Here is a 21,202-nt window from a genome sequence, read left to right as displayed (position 1 = left end):
TATTTCCAGGTTTCACCTGAGCGCCTGTTGTGTTTAAAGAGTGATGAATCGTCATGTAAAAACAGGCGTGTCATAGAGGATGTATGTAGAAATCAGGTGTAAAAAAATATAGAAGAATTAGGACATAATGAATCTAGTGTTCAGAAGGTCATTACGTATGCAACAGACAAATTATTTGTAAAAATTTTGTTCAAGCGTAAATTATCTTTTCATTAACAATTCATCTCAGATTTAGAGCTGAAATAAATTCCTTTGACTTTTAAAAATAGTTTTTAAACATTTATTAATGTAAAAGTTATGGAAAAAATATTACTTTCCCTCAAAGTATTTTTTTTATGCCACATCATTTTTAATATTTAGAAGTGCTATAATTTTTTATCTATAGTAAAAAAGTCATTTTGGCAAAGTCGACTTAAAGAACCGGAAAGTAGTCATAATAAAAGAAATGGAATAGAGATTATGAGTAATTCTAACATACATTTGTTAAAAAAAGAACTGAATCATCTTTTTTTCAAAAAACATCATTTTATTTACAAATATAATTAGCAATTACATTACAATACTGTGCAATTAATCTAAACGTTTTTTTTACAATTACACTGGGTCTTTTTTTTGTTTAAATACAAAAGAATTTACGATAAATTTTCTTCAATTCATCAAAAAAGATTATGAATAAAAATAATTTATGTATGACACATGTTGGCTAACAATTACGTGTAGAGAACCTACTTCTCGTTGAGTCCCCTTATTTTCTTCAATTCCGGATACGTGTTTCACTCGCTTTGTTCCGCCTTTTAGCTCTACAACCTCGGAGATATGTCTTTTCTGTTCAGTTGCGCATAAATAATTCCCGAAGGCTTGTCAACAGGCAAGTAAACCTCTTTATTTTCTCCCTCAACAAGTTTAGGAAATTTACTTAAGTCGAGGTCGAAATAGTGTTTATTTGGCATTCGCATCTCGATACTGTAAATCTGTCAAAATTTCATAGAAAAACCTTCTTTAATATATTCTTTAGAATTTTAAAACAATGATGTAATGAGTTGTTAACTATTTAAGTACTCATTCACTTCACTTTTATTTCCTTCAAGTGAAATTTCAGATGTTTACCTGGTCAACTCTATCCAGCACGCACCTCTCAGCTAGATAAAGTGTATTCTGTACACTCGGTGATGAAATGCCTTTTGACGGTGGCCCCGCAAACTTTTGAAGAATACAATCACGAACTGTATTCCAAACTTTATCAAAGTCAACACCTTTTGCTGTGGAAAAGTCCCATGATGCAGTGATAATAGTACTGAATATACGATCGTTTGCATCCGGCAATGTTCTGTATTCATCTTGAATGAAATCCGTGAATGAACTTTGTGTTGTTTTCAAAACTCTCAGGTCTTTCAAGCCTCCTCGGATTCTTGGAGATTCTATAATCAATGTAAAAGTGAAATCTTAGCCATTCACTATCTCCCAAGACCTACTTAAACTTCTTATCAGTTGTTAAATAAAAATCATTTTCACTTCAAACGAAATAAAGAAGGTAATTTTAAACTCACCATTACGTAATTGCGTCACTTGACAATATCTAATAGTGGAAGGATTGAAGATAAAAGCATGATTGTGAGGTACACCATCAACTTGATGCCGCACCCACGGATATTCTTCAATGTTGACGTGCACTTCCTCTATATGTTTGTAAGTATAGAGAAAATGAGCACACAAGAGTATTCCAAACTCCTCCGGAGATTTAATCCCGTATTTTTTAGCAAGCAGATAAACTGTATTCTTCTGACTGTCTGTTGCAATAATATCACGGTTGTCACCCTCAAGGTAATCCTTCTGTGAGTTTAGACGAAGATGTGTATCAACTTCGTACTCTCGTATCTCATGCCGATATGCGTCTTCTCGTTTTACGTATAATAATTTGATGTTATTTTTACCATAACCGTACGCACCAATTTCATATTCTTCACTGAAAAAATTCAAATAAAAATACATTGTAGAAAGTCCAATAATATTTTTATTTCATTTGTGAAATCGATTAATTTTTATTGTCAAAGATAAAAAAATTTGATGTTATTATTCTTTGTTTACCTTCGATTATCGTGACCGGATATTGGGTTTGGTCGAATTCCGTCCCATTTCTCCATCTCTAAATCCCGGTTTTCGATTCTATTATACAACCCGCGCTTTCTATTGTAGTTTTTGTTCACCCAACGAGGGTTAATGCCATTTAGACTGGTATTTTTGCTCATAATAGACAGAGAATCATCTCCTAGTGCTCCAAATCGACTCATTTTTACACAAGTTATTCAGAAATATTTAATTACAATTTATTTTTTCAATTAAAATTTATTAAATTACTGAATACCAATAATTAAAGCAATAATAATTAAATGTAAATATTGGAAATATTTTTCTAGATTCAATCAAATATTAATAATTGAGTGAAACAGAATTAATTAAAAATTAATTTAATAAGCAAAAAAATTATTCACGGAAGTAATAATTATTTGTACTGCTTTAAGAGAAACTGAGAAGTGTTATGACTTTCTTATTGATTCCTCCTTCTTATAATATAACGCCAATCATAAATTCTTATACATATCCACTTTTCTCAGTAGACTTTTATGACCCGAAACAATCAATAGAAACCAACTGCGAGCGACATATTGACCCCGGAACACATCGCAATCAAATTTTTTTGAGTCTTTGGTGCACCAAGATAATAATGAAATTAATGCGAATATTTAGCAACAATTCTTCCACTTACACCAATAGAGCTGTCATCATTACACGCGTGATCAAACTGGGTTTGCAGAATTATTGAATAAACAAATATAGAAAAAAAATGAAATGCATCGTAATTGATGTTATAATAAATAGTGTATTCTTTAAAATAATTATCAGCAAGTCAAATTGTATACTTTGTAATAAGACTATTAATGAAACTATTGATTGTGAGAGCAAAGTTCCCATATGTTCTGGCACGCGCGAACAATAAATCATTCGGTGATAAATGATAATAGCCAGACTGGTAAAAAATTTGGATGAGAATAAACCAGTTATATCCGGAATACTGTAGAGAAGTGTATCAGACAAGTGTAAAAATTGCATGTTTGTATTATCGTTAATTATCCGCACACGTTTGAATATGTTGTTATATTAGTTATCAAATGCTGCTTCTTTTCATGCACGCGTTAAAATTTAATCCCAGACGTAAAAATTTGATATTAATAATCATTCTAAAGATATTTTCTTTCATGAACATCAAGAACTTTTAGTGTTAAATAAAAATGTAAATTACAAAAATTCATAATTTCTATACAGATTACATAGAATTGTTTATTGTTTTTATAGTATACTTAATTCTCTGAATTATCAGAAATTAATTCTCTAGAATCAATGTCATGATCGTAGATATCAATGTTTATAAATATTGCACAGTTTGTTACTGATTTCTTATTACTTATAGAATTAATTATTAATTATTTGAAGATACATGTAAAAAAAAAAATTTAATTAATTGTAGTCTTTATAATCTAAGATAAAATATTAATTTTAATTATTAAAATTATTGCATGTCACTTATTGTATTATAAAAAAAGAACTCATCAATTATCATTTTTAAATATTATACTAGCGTGACTTTGCGACTTGTGTGCATATTTATGGTATGTCCAATTATAAATTTTCTTTGATCAATACTTTGTAATTATTTTTTAACATAAATATTCATCAGGGTACTTTTTTAAATAAATTGAACAATAATACAGGTAACAGAGTATCGATTAGTGTAGAATTCGTGTCAATTAAAATATTTGATGCATTCTTATTACGTTTGCATCGAATTATTGTGCAATCATTTTTCTCTGAATAGAAAAAAATACTTACACAATGTTTTGGAATGTGACTTTAAATTCAAAAGATTTATACTTGGTTGAAAATTATGTGAAGTATATCATTTTAATTAATAGTTAATCAGGGCATTTGTGATGTCAGGGTTGAAAGAAAATTTAAAATAAAAATGATGTAGAATTATTTAAAACTGATTGCAAATGTATATTAATAAAGCTTTACAAAAACAAGACTCCTTTTGATATAATTACAGATAGAAGTTGAAAGTTCATTTATTAATTATAATATAAAATAATAATTTATCTTGATAATTTTAATTTTCATCCATATAAATATAAATTGTGATAGATCGGAGAGATGATATAACCTAATTAAATCTACGTGATTTAATTTTCCCAGTCTTTAGCTTCAACTAGTGATCAATATTAATAAATAATTGTAATTTCTTGGACGAGTTTTAAATTATTTGTTTTGAATTTGTCGACCAAATTTACAGTCGGTACTATCACTGTTACGAAAATTTTGTTATCATCTATCGGTATTGGTTTTTATTACCTAGCATTGATAATACCTAGCACTTTTATTACAGATCTAATACATTCATACATAGGATATTTATATTTATAGATTATCAAAATTTTGAGAATCATTTGTTTTTATCTTTACTCTAAATACGTTCGTCGATGGTTGGTCAACGACTGCTACCGTTTATATTGACTGTTGCCTTTTATTTATAGTAGCGCCAACTGGGTGCCAGAGTACAAATTAGAAAATTGTACACTACAGACATCTTGTGATCAGAAAACTAACTAAGAATCCTGGCGACACGAAAAAACTACTTTTGGGCTTCTAGGTAAGACAGTATTCTCTGCTATCATGTATATTCATTACCCAGTAAACTAATTGATAGAGCACACATACTTTAGTGACAAATTGACAATTCACAAAGTATGGCTAGTTCTTCAAGGTAAATATAAACTTTTTTTAATTAAATGAAACTTTACATTATTTGAACTATTTACATAAATTTACATGTTGATATTTTTTAACGTAACTCAAGAAATAAAAAGAAACTCGATTTTTGAGGTTATGATTCTTTTGACCCACCTTTGGGTCATTTGTTATCATTCGTTAATTTATTATTGATGCAAATTTAATATAAAAATTTAGTGAATAATTTGAATAGTTATGTATATCTTACGAGGAGTAAAAAAAAATATACCATTTAAATAATGTAAACTTAAAAATATAGTTCAACAGAAACCTTTGTGTTTAGTATACATTGTTACCTGTTTTCATAAATTTTCTGAAAAAATTTCACTTTTCAGGCAATCGCATAATAAAATATGCTGTTATTCACATCCAGATGCTCCACTCATAGAAGATTACAGAGCAGGTGATCAAATATGTTCAGAATGTGGTCTAGTTGTTGGCGAAAGGTAAAGTTAACAATTAATATTCCATTTTATTATTAATTTTAAATAGAGAAGATTATTGAGTCCTTGTTGGTTTACGACTAGATTATCCTTGGTTACAAATTATGTTTAGTATCAATTTTGATATTATTACAAATAATCTTTTTATCAAGTGTTATTTATTTTAATTAACTTTGATTCAACATTGATATCGTTAATAGAAAAAAAAATAAATTTCAAAATAATGGTATTATGATAACTTTGATTCATTTGACGTAACTTGATTATATTTAGCAACATAATCAATTATATAAAAAAAAAACAAATCCATCAGAATGTATCCTGCATATAAACCGTTATCTTCGACTTGAAAATTTTATCAAGTTATATTTAATTGTATGGTTTACGTCACGAGTGATAAACATGTCAAAGACAATTATGTTAGAATAGAAACCTGTTTTAATATATTTATTTTTTTTCGATGAATCACCCATTTTATTAAAAAAGATATAAAATAAACGACTTTTGCTATATTTGAACAATAGAAAAATATTTACTGAATAATGGAATATTTTCATACTGTTTCCTTTCAACAGAGTAATTGATGTTGGTTCAGAATGGAGAACATTCAACAACGAAAAATCTGGAGTCGATCCCTCTCGTGTTGGTGGTCCCGAGAATCCTTTACTTAGTGGCTCTAATTTGTCAACCATAATTGGTCCAGCAACTGGTGCTGCTTCGTATGATTCCTTCGGTGCACCAAAATATCAAAATAGGCGCACAGTTAGTATAGTTTAATTATTAATTATTCATATAATGGTCAAAATAGTATTGAGAAAAAATTATTAAAAAATGTAATTATTTTGTGCAGATGAGCAGTTCAGACAGAGCTTTAACGAATGCATTTCGAGAAATTAATGATATGGCTGATCGTATTAATATGTCACGAACAATTATTGATCGTGCGAATCTTTTATTTAAACAAGTACATGATGGAAAGAACCTTAAAGGTCGTTCTAATGATGCCATTGCATCAGCTTGTCTATATATTGCTTGTCGTCAAGAAGGAGTTCCACGAACATTCAAAGAAATTTGTGCTGTCAGTAAAATTAGCAAAAAAGAAATAGGCAGGTGTTTTAAATTAATTCTCAAAGCTCTAGAAACGAGTGTGGAGCTTATCACAACTGGCGATTTTATGTCGAGATTTTGTTCTAATTTGGGTCTACCCAATATGGTACAAAGAGCTGCTACTCATATTGCAAGAAAGGCTGTAGAAATAGATATTGTACCTGGAAGATCGCCAATTTCTGTTACTGCTGCTGCAATTTATATGGCGTCGCAAGCTTCAGATGATAAAAAATCACAAAAAGAAATTGGTGATATTGCTGGAGTTGCTGATGTGACAATCAGGCAATCGTACAAACTTATGTACCCACACGCAGCTAAACTTTTCCCAGAAGATTTCGAATTTTCAACGTCTATTGAAGATCTACCTCAGATGTAAAAATTTTTTAAAAACATGTTGCAAGTGAGTATTCAAAAAATATTTTTTTAAAAATCATGTATCAAAAATAATTCACGTTTCTTTTTTTCAGTTCAATCCCGATGTTGAACTAAATTTCAAGAGATCTGAGATCTTCCTTTCAATCGGGAATAATTTTATCAGACTGATGATGGATTATAAATAATCAGAAAATTCTGAAGATAAAATTTAAATTCTTAATGATATTTTCATAATGAATTGATGAGTAAAAAATTAGCTCATTATATTAAGTTAAAATTTTTATAGTAGAACAAATTACGAATTAACTTCTTCCATTTATTTTCTTTTTTTCTTTAGAAATCGATATTTTTATCAAGATAAACATTACTTTATAATCATATTCGTCAAATAGCACTTACTTTATTTAACTGTTTACTGATTGATTACCATGATGTGGTTTTTTTTTATTAATTCATGGTAGAGGGTTTCCCAATAAGTTGTCGAATTATTTTATTATGTATTTTTCCGAATGATCGGAAATATCGCAAATTTTACATGAAAACTTTTCAATTATTTCTCAATCTCAGCTGTATTAATAACACACATTAATTTAGCAATAAAATGTAATATTGTTATTTAATTCATTGTAAAATAAGATTTCATTTTTAAGAACACATGCCTTCAATAAATACTATTTGTAGCTAATAACTCAATCATGTATTAATATATTCCTCGATATGAAATTAATAAATAAATTAAACTAAATTTTTTTCTACATCATTATTTTTTTCATATTCTAATATACATAAGACAAGGCTTACAAATTAATTTGATATTCGAAATTTCTTAATTATGCAGTGACTCATAGTTATTTTATTTCCTGCAATGACTAGTTAAAGGTTTATAATACTACTGCTATTATTTGAATATTAAGATGTCAACACAAATTGTGGCTTTGCTGTTGTTAATAAATCAGTTTCATTACTCCGATAAGTCATGGAATTAATATGACAAGTTAAATTCTGTGAAGTGTTTTTGTTTATTTATTGTGAGAATAATTTTTAATTTACATAAATTTTAATCGAAAAATTGTTTTGAATATGTTATAAAAAAGTGTGAAATTCCAATCCGAGAAGGATGGATAATTGTATATTTAAATGTGTACCAAAAGATAAGTGGATTATAAATTTATCTGAAAGATATATCCCTAATCATGTTTTGCATATTGCACGCTTGGGAAAAAAATTTGGAGTGCCATATATGAAGACCAATGAAATCCCATTGGCTCAAATCATTGCTGCTATCGAATTGGAAGTAACAAATATGGAAGAAGAGGAAAAAATCAAAACAAGATCTAGTTACATGCATGCAATAAATAATTACTTACAAAAAAGGAGACAATTGGATGATAATGTACTCAGATATAAGCTCAGAGTAGCTAAAAGGTTTATGAAAAAAAATAAAGACATAATTTTTCTGAAAGCTGACAAAGGTAACACGACAGTAATAGTAACAAAAAATTTTTACCTTGATAAAATGATGAGTAATCTAAAAGATGAAAAGACATACAAAATTTTAAAGTACAATCCAACAAAAATACTCAAATATGAAGTTTATCAATTACTCAAAAATTGGAATGAGGATGCTTTCATTGACGAAGCCACAAAGCATCATCTCTCCGGAATGAATGGAAGTATTGCACGTGCTTATGGCTTACCAAAAATTCACAAACCAGACATACCATTCAGAATAATAGTATCTTTTATCAACTCACCGACATACAGACTGGCTAAATATTTACAACAAATATTAAATAGAAGTTTAAATCTTGAATTCAATCAACCACGTGGCTCAAAAATATTTATCAAAAACAGTAGATCACTCATGGAGAATATTCGTCAATTGCAACTTCCAGAAGAATTTGTAATGATTTCAATGGATGTCGTATCTTTATTTACAAACATTCCATTAAAATTGGTGGTAAAAGGTATCGAAAGCCGATGGAATATAATTAAACATCATACAGGAATTCCAATGAAACAGTTTATAGAGGCAATTAAATTATGCTTCAACTCATCAGCATTTGTATTCAATGGAGAATTCTATCAACAAGTTTATGGAGCTGCTATGGGTTCACCTCTTTCACCAATAGTTGCAGAGATAGTAATGCAAGATTTAGAAAATTTTTGTTTGAGCGAACTGGACTTTCCAGTTTATTTTTATACAAGATACGTTGATGATATCTTAGTATTTCTTCCGCCAAATGAAGTTGAAAAGATTCTTGATATATTTAATAAGTATCATGATCGGTTGAAATTTACAATAGAAAGAGAAGTGGACAAGAAGATCAATTTCTTGGAATTGACTTTAATTAGATCTTCAAATAAAATTGAATTTGACTGGTATCAGAAACCTACAGCTACAGGACGATATTTAAACTACTATTCTCATCATCCAAAGTACCAAAAACTTGGTATCATCAAACTTTTAATTGACAAAGCAGTGCTGTTATGTGATCCACGATTTCGAAATAAAAACCTAGGAATTATTCGAGAATCATTGTTCAACAATGGATATCCAAAAAAGTTAGTGAAAGACCAGATTCAGTATAGGGTGCCATTATTATTGTATAAACATACGCAGGTCGTTGATGAGAATAACAATAATGGTTTTTTTACCAACTTAAATGATATGAAAGGCATCAAGAGCACTTTCAGTTTGCCTTATGTTTCGAAACTTTCCGAACATCTGAAATTTGTGTTAAAAAAGTTCAATATTCACGTCACATTTAGCAACTGCAATAATCTCTCATGGATGTTTACAGGTCACAAAGATTCATTATCAGTCATGGATATTTCTCACGTAGTATATAGTATTCCGTGTTGTGAATGTAAATTTGTATACATTGGTCATACAAAATATCAGCTAGGAATATGTGTACAGAAACACAGGACTAGTTTAAATAACCCTCATTTGAAACACTTGGCGACTGCTTTAACAGAGCATGCATTCTGTTATTTTCATTATTTTAATTTCGAGAAAATCAAGATTTTGGCTGTTGAACCCTTATTTAAACGAAGGCAGATCTTGACTGAAATTTATTCTAAACTGTACAGTGTTGACATTGAAAAAATCATTACTGGAGAATCAATAAATCTTTTTCAAGTAAAGATTTAATTATAATGTATGTTACGAGGTACATTTGTATTTTGTTAAATTATTTCATGAATAATTAATATTGCTTGCGAATGAATAAATTTTTTATTTGTAGAAATAAAATTTCTAGTTACTTATTAAGTATATTGATGTTATTATTTATGATAAAAAAATTTTTAAATGACTCATGAAAAAATTTTGAAGATAGATTAATATCTGCATAAAATGTGATTTAATTTGTCCTTATTATCAGATCATACTGCATGAATCATCGAATTTTTCTATCGGAAAATCCGTGGGAATTAATTTACCGATAATCAACGAAGAGATCATGTGAATACTACTCCTGAAGATTGCTCAAAGATAGCATTATTGTACTAGGTTCTCGTTGGAGAGATAAATTATGTTGATCCCATGCCAAAGAGACTCAATGTATACAAACCATCAGGAAAACTATTATGTTACACCTGTAGCTTTATCTCTGTAATACTGTCCAATTCATTATACTGTCACCAATGAATCAACTGAATAATTTTCTAATTAATTTTTGCTTCTTAAAATCAATCTTAACCACAAAAATTCATCTTATCAAATGTAAATTTACTTGATTCTTCTTCAAATCTATCCATATTCTATTCAAAATTATTATTATTATAAATTTTTTTTCCAACCAATTAAAAATTTCTGATAGCATTCAAGAGCTTATCAAGCTTGAGTATATTGTATAATTTAATTTCCATAACTTTTTATGCATAAAACATTTTTGTTAATTTACTGCTTGTACAAGATAAATTATTTCCTGACGACATTTTTGTTTTATAATTGACTCCACAATAATTCATATTCATAAGAGACACATTCTAATTACTGTCCATCAAAAAATCATCAAATTATCACTCAAGAACAACCACGTACATGTACGTATATACGTAGTACATCAGTCCTTGGCAGTTGTGCATTGCAATACTATCCAATGCAAGATCTGACAATGGGTGGTTGCACACAGCTGTCACGCATACAGAGACATGGAACCCGATAATCTCGAAGCAACAGTAATTTCTATATGTTCACAAGTCTCGCCAAGCTACCAGGACGTTATAAATCTCATTGAAGCACAATAAATGCATACAATGTATTTCCAACAGCATGGCTACTGGATCATTGGTATTGAAACTGTTTGCTAAAAAAATCAAAGTCAAAAGTGAAATTAAGGAAGGTGACTCACTTCCTCATCATTAATCCAAAAGCCTTGGGCCACAAAAAACTGGAGCCTCACGTCTTTGTATGACCAGACAAGCTTTTATACCAGTGAAAGTATATGTTCGTCAGTTCTTCGCTGAGCTCGTGCGATTTAAACTCATGCACCTCTCGTGTGTGACGTTTTGTCTCTACGATAGAATCGTAATAACTACCAGGGATTCGATCATCAATTTCATTCGAACCTCCAACGCGGAAGCACGTGCTTTCAGCACGACCTCGAGCTCTGGGAATTGTTTCGGAATCAACTTCGTAGCTGTTACAATGGTTCTAAAGTGTAAATGACTAGTTATGATATTATAGTCATTAGAACAATTTTCTAAACTACAGAATAAGAGCAAAAACAAAATAAATCTTTTTTCTAATCTATTGTTTTATTAATTTTTTTTTTTCAACGTCTAGTTCACACGTTTTTTTATGATCACAAATAATTATTTTTGTCAACGCCGGAAGTGCTGTGATTGTTCTCGAGTGCCTATTGAAGTGTTTTTCTCATTAAATTCATGAAAATTGTCGCTGTTAATCATTTAAATTTTATTGTTGAGTAATGTTTTAAAGAAGAAAGGCCAAATTTTTTTGAATTTCTTATTAAGATTAGAAATTTTTTTTTCTGTGAAATGAATTGAATGTATAATAATAAAATCTAAATATTTTACAAACATCTCATAAACGATAGTCATTTATAGTGACATGTAAATTGCAAATCCTTGATCTATTTTATTTCTTATGGTCACGACAACACGTGACAAGTTGTGAGAATAAGTGTAATAAATGTAACAAACTAACATAGTTCTCGTGTGGTTAAATAAACGTATAGTTTGTGCGTGTTAATTTTATTAATTATAAACTATAAAAAAATACGATAATGAGATTGCTTCAGGTATTTTTATTGGTAAGAGAATAAGTTAATTATAAACGCAATAAATAAGCTAGCAAAAAGTGTGGACATCAGGGTAAAATAGACTATAAAATCAGCTCAAGAAATAATAGAGTTATGAAGATGATTAATGAGATACCTGTCGACTTGATAAAGTGTGCGTTACGCATTTCAAATGAATGCAATCGCGTGAAAGTGTATGGTTAGGCTCTTAGAGAAGCTGGAAATTGTTATATTCAACGGGATATATTAATTATTTAAACACAAAGCCGCAAGGATATCGATGCTTGTGGCAGAAAAAATTATTAAATTTTTTTTTAATAAACAAAAGACTTCAAGTGAGAGTGTATGGACTTGCGTATGCAATAACTAACATACATAATAACAGTTCTACTTGATGAAGCTTTAACATGCAATGATTTCTATTTAATAAAATTGACCTCATGAGTAACGTCTGCATCATGATATACAATCTATAAAATTTATAAAACCAATTAAATGTTAATAATCTAAACATATAGGTTCATTTTAACAATCGAGTATGGGTCTTAATATATGCAGTAACAAGAAATTATTGCAATTTTAAATTATAATTGAGCCATTTCAAGTAACATTAATTATTTCATACAAAAAGTCAATTTCACCATACAATAAATTTCCGGTCAGATGAAGAAATTATTTTTTATGAACATTCTTTGATAAAGAAATTTATTGTTAAATAATTATTGTCAATATGGGAATGCACTAATTTTAGCAGTAATTGAAGTTTGAAGAGTCAAAGAATCAGTAAATTATTTGCCAAAGAATTTAATGGAAAGGTACTAAATTGATTGGAGATAATTAGACTTCTGCTAGTCTGATTAACGTAATCCGGAGTAATTAACGGTATACTGAGTGAAGAAATAATCGCGCAATGAATGAATAAAGAATTACTATAAATTCAAAAAAAATTTATTAATCAGTTGATGATTAATTTTTATTCAAATGAATTAATTAATATTTAATTTGACTTTAAAAAAGACGATTATTGATGGTTATTCAATTAATTCAATCAATACATATTCAATTAATGATTATTATATGAGAAGGTTTTAAATTGCTCTGAATGAGATGCAGACTGTTTGAAGATTAGTTAGATGATGTATATATGGGCCAAGCAAGTAAATCTGATCAATGATGATTAATCACTAGCCTTACTAGTTTGGTCGGTAATGATAGTAATTCGGTATACAAATTATTGAGACGAAAGTCTTTAATTTAGTATAGTTACAAGGACTGTAATGATCTCCAGTCGCGTTACTCGGCATTTCTGCTTAGTTGAGCGCATTACGAGCATCTTTTCTCTGGCAGGTACTCTTGGTGAATGTCGCGAGGGGTAGTTGGCAGCAACCCTGTGGCTCTTATGGATGTCCCTATCAACCTCATTACGAGCCCTTCGTTCCTGCACCACCAGGCCGTACGCCTCGATGCGCCAAGCCTGGACAAACTTTCTGCGAAACTCTTGATCATTATCCACAGTAAGACTAAATTACTTTTTTTAACTTCGTTAAATTTCACATATTCAATTTTATTCACTGTGATCAGTGGGTGTATAAAGGATTTCAATCATGGATCTGAATCAAAGACGTTTTATTTTTTGTAAACTAAATGCTCAAGTTGAGTATTTCAAAGTTGGTTAATGGTGATGGTATTTGGATCCAATATATCCGGAAGATCAGAAACAGAATTTTTGTTTGAAGGATACATTCTTTACTGAGTTAAGAAAGTTCAACATAAATAAAATATCGTGAGAAATATTTATTTAATTAAATTTTTTTTTAAGGATAACATTTTTTAGGTTTAATAAAAATTCAATCTACTTTGTGGCCATCTCACCCTGAAATTAGATTCCTTCATTATTTTGTCGAATAAAAAATGTTTTTGCTCTAAATTATGTTTAAATAGTTTTGTGAATGGTTTTAGACATGATTATTTCTCTTTTTTCAATTGTTATTGAATTAATTATTCAAATAAATTATCAATACTAAATAAATATTCATAAGCCCATTTTTATTTGATAGATTTAATTTTGATATTTTAAAAATGCTCCGTTTATAGCGATAAATACGTTTATTCAGGTGAATATATATCGAACTAATATTCGACAATGAGTAGTGCTTAGAATTTTAAAGAGACATTTTTCACGTGAAATGCTAGAGTGGCGATGCTATCATGACAGATTTATTACCTTAATCCTCTATTATTGTTTCGAAGTTTCTTTTCCGTTTCGTGGCCTACATAAATTCGTGGAAAATTTGAAAAGAATTTAATCCTTTATTAATGTCTAGACTTGGTTTTTTCGTTCAGTGACCTAGATTATTTCGCGGAAAATACTCGACTACAATTCTTATAAATTTCACAGAAATTTTTAAATGCCCTCAATAGAACCAAATAAGATATACTTTTCATTTCTATTCATTCACTTTTTCAATCTTTCAAAACTTATCGAATGATCCAGTTGTTCAAAACAATTTTTTCTTGTTCTCTTATTGTTATCAATGTTAATAAAATTAAAATGAAAATTATAAAGACATAATTGTTTATTTATAAATAATTTTCTACGAAATAATAAAATAAATTCTTCAAAGATTTTTTTGTGTATTTTTTTCTATGATCTACACCCGGCTGAAATTTTGCACTGAGCAACAATAATAGACAATGAAAAAAAAAACACGTAAAAAAAAATCTTCTTCTGTAAAATTCACTTTTTGTTGCTGACAATAAAACGGCGGGAAGGGCCCGATATGAAGATGACAATGGGGGTCAGGTATACGTAAGACTGCCAAACAAGTTGCTATTAGAAACGCCACGTAAATTTGAATGAATGTCGAAAAAAAAAAAAAAAAATTTAATAGAACACAAAAAGAAAAAGACATAATGGATACATTAGAATGATGTTGGAAGACAGGCACAAACTCTTGAATAACGGTTGCGCGAATTAGAAAACAGGCGTGGGTTATGAATTAAACATACAGACACCTTTTGACAGTGTCTCGTGAATCTGGAGAAAGTTTAAAAACCTAGGAACAAGCACATCACACATGCATAGAACTTGATAATATTTTTTTTTATTTATTCAAAATAGCCAACTTTTTAATTTTACAGCTATTTGTCCATTCACTTATCTACTCTATCGGCTTCACCTCTTTATTTTTTCTCTCTCAAACTTCTTGGACAAACTTTTCTAATGTTATTAGCAATCTAATGTTTATCCTAAACTTTGTATTCTCAGTTGTTAACAGAAACTTTTACAAACTCTTACTAGTTTGCCAATAATTTACTTGATTGACTTTACCAATTATTAAAATATTTTTCTATAATTTAACTTTATAAAAAAAAATTCATTTATTGAGAATTGATTCCAATGAAATAATTATTTTACTTCTGTCATTTCAGGCAGTTAATAAAATACCTGGTTGACAAGTGCAGCTATAATTTTGCAACCATACTGAGGGATGAAGCCCAATATGATTTCAATGCTGTTACAACAAGACCTGATTATACTAATGGTTATAATTATCCAAGACCGCAAGTGCCACATTCTTTTCAGCAACCTGTTACTTTTTTACCACCACACTATCCGTTTACTAGTCAACCACTTGCACCTTATCCATCGTCCAACACTACTGAACGAGGGTAAATTATCTCTTGTTATTTTTACGAATAAAAAAGAACCTTGAATGATGATGAGTGATATTTTAGTTTTAATATTAATTATTCGATGTAGGTATACGTATTCACTTCCATCAGAAACACATCAGAGAAATCCATTTCTGCCAGATGCTATTCCAACTTATCAGACCGAGTCAAGTACTCTACAGGTTCATCAAATAAATCATCGTGCTCCAACCTGGTGGGCGACGAGGTAATGATCAATTAATTGATTTATATCAGCCATTTGTATTGTAACTACTACTACTTCAATTACTTTTTTTGTTTTTAATTATTTAACATCCATCAAGAATATTGTTTTTATCGAAATAAATTTTTTGCCATTTTTTCTTGCAAATATTTTCCATTTTTATCTGTGATTCAATTTAATGTGAAAGTGATGATTAATCGTTGAGATAATTTATTCTAGTTTTTTTTTGCACATAAAAAATTGAGGAATAAAATATTCTTACCTTCTTTTTTTTTTTAAATTTATTTAATACTTGTTGTAGGTCCATTCATCGTAGTAGCGCAGGTCCACCCCCGCGAACTCGTCGGGAGAATCCACTTCTCGAATTCCAAAAGAGAAATTTAAGAAAAAGACAAGCAAGTCCCGAAGCTATTTCTCTTTGTAAAACTAATTCTAAATATCTGACGCCAAAAGCAGCTCTCAATAACAGAGGAAATTGGATGTATGTTGTAAATCTCCCTGAAACCAATGAAAATTATTCTCAGTTAGTTAGAACTGAAGTTTGTGCGTAAGTATACTTCCACAAAATTTTAATCAATCAATTAAAAACATTTTTTTTTACATCCCCCTTTTTTTAATAATAGAAAAAAAAATTAAATTCATTCGGCTTAAAAAAAAGGGATGAGATATAATATAGTGTACCATGATAAGCAGAAATACGAGAACAGCTCAAAGACCATTAAAAGATAGGACATTTGATAAAATTTCAATTCAAGTTTTTCAATAATAAGTTAAATAATTTTTTACTGTCAATATATTGCTTCTTTTGGAGTAAATAAAAAAGAGATGTTCATTATAAAAAAATAATTCATTTCTTAATTTAAGAAATAAAAGGATATCCAAAAGAGGATTCATCTATTAATCAATTGATTATTTTATTTTATTCAAAAGCAAATTGATAAAAGGAAGCATATCTGAAAATACATAATTCTATTAATTTCAGAGTGACACAGTGTGATGGTATATGCAGCATACCAGAAGGATATACGAGTAGATGTGAGCAGCAATATGTACAAAAAAGATTAGTAGCATTAGAAGGGAGTGGAGATCGTCTTTATACTGATGTCTTTTGGTTTCCGCACGGATGTACCTGTCAAATATTGCCGAACTTCTAGAGTCCAGAGCCGGAAGAAGAAAATTAGTCTGGATAAAATGTACTTCTAAGTAGAATATTCTACATTTGATTTTTTTTTTATTTATTAAATTATTCTCCAGCTTGTAGAGGATACTTCCGGTCGTTTACATAGTCTCAATAATTCTTGTAAAGATATTGTATTAAGGTCTGACAGTGCAATGACTCGTCGATTGTTGGCTAAAGAGAAAGGTGTAGAGCGGAAGATGAATAATGCATAAACGATGACACAAAACCGGTTGTTCTTGTACTGGCTCAAATTATTTTTACTGGTCATTCTATTGTTAATTTTTATCGTGTTGATGTTTTTATCAAATATTGCTGACTCAACGGTTCCCATGTAGAAAGAGTTGTTGCAATTCGTGTAGTATAAGAACCCCTCATATTGAGAAGATGAGAAATGAATTATCATTAATCATATTTTTCCTATTCAGTTGATTTTTTTTTCTCTTTTTCTCAATGGGTATAATAGAAATGCAGGACAAGCTTATAGAGATAAATCGAATCGTTTATGTCAAACTGTGTGTTAGAGTAGAGATCAAAGATTTGAGAAAAAATATTATTTTGTGATTGATCAATGAAACGCTAGATGTCGACGGTGATTCTTCATGCACATTGCTCCTCTTGTCACAAATTGAAATAATAATAATTGCTCCTCTTGATAAAGAATTTAAATCATTTGTTTATTTATGTTAATTTAACAACAATAATGGTGATGTTTAATTTTAGTCTATTTGTTTTTTAAATTTTATTTATTATTAGTTATTTTAAATATTATTATGTAGAATTGAATTTAATTATTAATGCTTTTTATTATTAATTTTTATGTGATTATAATTTTTAAACATTTAATTCTAATTAGATATTAAAATAAAAAAGATTGGAAAAATATTTTTGTTCCATTTGTGTTCTTCATTCAACGTTTGCTTATGCAACCGATCAAATTCTGGTGGTGAAAGCGATAAATTTCTAAAGTTAAAGAAAATATTTTGATTTAATTAAACAGGAGAAACTTCAGAAAGGGTTAAAATTGAAGCTATTGAAAAAAATGAATGGTAAACTTTTAGAAAATAGTTATTTATAATAAAATGTTAATTAGTGTCAATAATGAAAATAAAAATAAATTGATTAATAATAAGTATACTGTAAAGATATAAACCTTTACATTATCAACCCAATTCCATACAAAGCGGTATAAATAATAAAACGGTGTACTGCAACGACAAATAAAAATAGAATATGATTGGTGCAAAAAATCGGGTTAAATTTTTTCACATGGAAAAACTCGGTGAACGATAAAATTTACCCCGAAGAAAAGGAGGATACTATGACACACGTATGAGACAAACTGACATGCTGTCAGTGGAGAAAACACCCCAACAACACGGACGGCCCTTCATTTATTACGCATCGGTCACCTTTGCCGCAATTTTTCTGTGACGTACTTTGGCGACCCTTGTTTCCACCGTGCGCGCACTCCAAGAACCGCACAGTGCAGTAGTAGCACTTCACTCGCACAATCTTTTTTATCCCTACACGAGAACGCAAGAAAGAGGGATTTGCAAAGGAGCAGAACGAGGTGAACAAACCAATGAGCATCATCAAAGGGTTGAAAATAGGACGCGACTAATACTCGACAAGAAACAGAAAATAAAAAATTGTTAAGATAATTGAAGATGACTCCAAGATATACCTGGCAGGAGTAGAACAAGTGAAGTGAAAACAGGGCCGTCAGAGCTTGATGAGAAAAAAAGTAAATGTGGAGGAGTAAAAAAAATAGAAATGGATATACCGCTGGTCGAGATTACACGCGTTCTTTAGCAAATAAAATGCGTGAGTACTTATACCTGATTTACTAACACACTGATGCAACTAGCATTGATATGATGATGTGCATACACTTGTGTTGGTGCTTGTTGCATTCACATGGAGTCAACCTCCCCCACCTGCCGAAGGGGTAGATTTCTGAGCACATACGAAGACAAACACGTACACCATCATTTACTATACATATGTTATGTAAGAGAAAGAGTATATGCACCCATACATACATATATATGTAAATGTATGTACACACATACCATCGAAAGGTACAAGAATTGTTGCACGTGCAGGGGGCGAAGTTTGCTTATATGGGTGACTTGGTGGACAAGGGAGTGGAAGAGCAGCTTGAAGGGTTTCCATTATATGCGTACGCGCACCCCACGCAACTTGAGTCCTGGGATATTTTGCGCTCTGTTCGTGCTAATAGGCTCTGGCCTGTTATGCAGTCTATATATACCTGTATAGGCACAATTACATCCTGCAAGTGCTATGCCGCGAGCAAGTCGAGAACGAAGGATGAAGGACTTGTGCGTTCTACTCTTGCTAAGAGTGAATTTTCGAGTACTCTTGTGCGCGAGCGCGTTCACTTCGACCTCTTGTATTTCCTGGGCTTTCTCGACTTCTTCTTGTTCGACTTTAAGTCGCTTGAACATGGAGTACTTCTTATTCAAACAAAGAAAAACTCACGTAGGAGAACTAATTCTTACTGTCGACTATTTTGTTTCTAATGAAATATTAAGCTGATCAACGACAATCAGATAAATCGTCATTGAATCATCATCATTTAAATCACTGCTATTATTATGTACTTATTTTTATTATAATTATGATATATGACAAGTTTTCTAGCTCAATGTAAAGTGTGGTGAACACAACGTGAGCTGTGATCAAGTCACGAGCAGTAATTATGAACGATAGTAGGGAAGAGAGGATATAATTGTGATTGATGAAGAGACGGAAGAAGAAGAGAGAAGGGGACATGACTTCCTTTTAATCTCAGGGACCTAACCCTTTCGCCCCACACAACGTATTGCTGATGTCGATGCCTGGCACGTTGGCGCGCGATTCTATTACGACTCATAATCGAGCTTTTCGCTTGCTCGAATTGATAACCATACTGGTCAAATTCACTTTTCATCTAACCATCATTATCACGCAATAGTAACTCGCTATTACAATTAACTATCTATCAACAACAATATTTTCCTCTGAATACTCTTTATCAATATTAATTGACTCATTGCTTTGATGATAAATAAAAGAAAAATGAAAGTCATGAATGCCTAAAATAAAAATATATTGATTTATAACTATTTCTTGGAAATATTTTTAATTCCAGAGGGGTTTTTATTTCCCTGCTATTATTCTTAAAAAATTTTTTAATAAAATAGGAATTTAGCAGCTCTGTAAATGAATGCAGTTTCATTTTTTTCTTCATGAAGTAGATAAAGAACAGGAAGCAATGAGGAAAAAAACAATAACAGAAAATCGAAATTTCACGAAACGTTTATGAACTATATTTTCTTGTCCTTATCCTCCCCCTTTTGACCTTTAAGGACTCGAGGGAAATTCCTCCTTACTCTTCTACATTCTCTTGGCCTTGGGATCTTGAGATCGACGCAGTTTGACTGTCATTCACGGCTTAACCCAAATATTTAACTGCCTAACGGCGATATCTATACCTTTTTCCACCCTTGGTGCGACAACCTGTGGACCTTATCATTCTGATATGTTATTTAATAAATTTTATGTCATGATTGAACTTTAATTGTTCTTTAAATTAAATCATTTCTTATAAATTACTATTTCTTCACTAAACTCTATTTCGTAATAACATCAAATTTAAGTTTAAATTTATTTTATCATTTTTTTTTTCTTTATCTTCTATATGATTGTTTATTTATTTTTATTATTATTTTTTTTTAGGTGAAGTTATTTTATGTTCTGCTTACGTTTGTTTTATTTCTGTCAAGCGTTGCTAGTTGTAGGGAAAAACATGCTTTATACGCACTACACCCTCCACGTGGTCCTTTCACGTACGAAGAAATTTGCGGGGCATCGATCGGCGACCTTCTGCCCACGCATCGTGTCGCTCTCATCGCATTTTTCCTAGTCTTTTTTATTCAAAACTAGAGTAAATACCCTCTCTGAGTTCACAAACAGATCGATATTAAATTTTAATTTTGCACAGAAAATTTTTCCTCATTGTCTTCCATGACTTTCCACTTATTCAAGTCCTATGGAGATAAATACTTTTTATTTAAACAAT

General features: G+C 30.2%; 4 protein-coding genes across 4 annotated transcripts; 3 read left to right on the top strand and 1 right to left on the bottom strand.

The window, feature by feature from the left end:
• Window positions 1-546: 546 nt before the first annotated feature.
• Window positions 547-2,405, bottom strand: Uro (Urate oxidase). Its single transcript, XM_035094666.1, has 4 exons — window positions 2,086-2,405; window positions 1,548-1,963; window positions 1,108-1,418; window positions 547-971 (listed from the first exon to the last, which is right to left on the bottom strand). Exons 1-4 carry the CDS (start codon window positions 2,286-2,288, stop codon window positions 801-803), a joined length of 1,101 nt encoding a protein of 366 aa, XP_034950557.1. The 5' UTR covers window positions 2,289-2,405; the 3' UTR covers window positions 547-800.
• Window positions 2,406-4,724: 2,319 nt separating this feature from the next.
• On the top strand, window positions 4,725-7,421 carry TfIIB (transcription factor IIB). Its single transcript, XM_035094790.1, has 5 exons — window positions 4,725-4,816; window positions 5,178-5,288; window positions 5,861-6,047; window positions 6,136-6,792; window positions 6,860-7,421. The coding sequence occupies exons 1-4, from the start codon at window positions 4,800-4,802 to the stop codon at window positions 6,766-6,768; spliced, it is 948 nt and encodes a 315-aa protein (XP_034950681.1). The 5' UTR covers window positions 4,725-4,799; the 3' UTR covers window positions 6,769-6,792; window positions 6,860-7,421.
• A 463-nt stretch (window positions 7,422-7,884) lies between these two features.
• LOC118073987 (uncharacterized) lies at window positions 7,885-11,142 on the top strand. Its single transcript, XM_035094815.1, has 2 exons — window positions 7,885-9,332; window positions 11,049-11,142. The coding sequence occupies exons 1-2, from the start codon at window positions 7,885-7,887 to the stop codon at window positions 11,140-11,142; spliced, it is 1,542 nt and encodes a 513-aa protein (XP_034950706.1).
• A 111-nt stretch (window positions 11,143-11,253) lies between these two features.
• spz5 (spatzle 5) lies at window positions 11,254-17,815 on the top strand. The gene is made up of 6 exons (XM_035094551.1): window positions 11,254-12,052; window positions 13,388-13,554; window positions 15,473-15,712; window positions 15,804-15,941; window positions 16,240-16,485; window positions 16,921-17,815. The coding sequence occupies exons 1-6, from the start codon at window positions 12,026-12,028 to the stop codon at window positions 17,090-17,092; spliced, it is 990 nt and encodes a 329-aa protein (XP_034950442.1). The 5' UTR covers window positions 11,254-12,025; the 3' UTR covers window positions 17,093-17,815.
• Window positions 17,816-21,202: the final 3,387 nt, after the last annotated feature.

The sequence above is a fragment of the Chelonus insularis genome, unplaced genomic scaffold (genome assembly GCF_013357705.1).
Source record: "Chelonus insularis isolate UGA/USDA-ARS -01 unplaced genomic scaffold, ASM1335770v1 scaffold_714_pilon, whole genome shotgun sequence".
In the NCBI taxonomy this organism is placed as follows: domain Eukaryota; kingdom Metazoa; phylum Arthropoda; class Insecta; order Hymenoptera; family Braconidae; genus Chelonus; species Chelonus insularis.
This window is presented reverse-complemented; position numbering and strand designations above follow the sequence as displayed.

Coding starts and splice junctions, on each gene's coding strand:
- LOC118073987 (XM_035094815.1), top strand. CDS start 7,885: ATGGATAATTGTATATTTAAATGTGTACCAAAAGATAAGTGGATTATA. Junction 9,333..11,048: donor AACAATGGATATCCAAAAAA/GTTAGTGAAAGA, acceptor TATTTCCAACAG/CATGGCTACTGGATCATTGG.
- spz5 (XM_035094551.1), top strand. CDS start 12,026: ATGAGATTGCTTCAGGTATTTTTATTG. Junction 12,053..13,387: donor TGCTTCAGGTATTTTTATTG/GTAAGAGAATAA, acceptor TTTCTCTGGCAG/GTACTCTTGGTGAATGTCGC. Junction 13,555..15,472: donor ACTCTTGATCATTATCCACA/GTAAGACTAAAT, acceptor CTGTCATTTCAG/GCAGTTAATAAAATACCTGG.
- TfIIB (XM_035094790.1), top strand. Junction 5,289..5,860: donor GGTCTAGTTGTTGGCGAAAG/GTAAAGTTAACA, acceptor TCCTTTCAACAG/AGTAATTGATGTTGGTTCAG. Junction 6,048..6,135: donor AATATCAAAATAGGCGCACA/GTTAGTATAGTT, acceptor TATTTTGTGCAG/ATGAGCAGTTCAGACAGAGC.
- Uro (XM_035094666.1), bottom strand. CDS start 2,288: ATGAGTCGATTTGGAGCACTAGGAGATGATTCTCTGTCTATTATGAGC. Junction 1,419..1,547: donor AGTGACGCAATTACGTAATG/GTGAGTTTAAAA, acceptor CATTGATTATAG/AATCTCCAAGAATCCGAGGA. Junction 972..1,107: donor TGCTGGATAGAGTTGACCAG/GTAAACATCTGA, acceptor AAATTTTGACAG/ATTTACAGTATCGAGATGCG.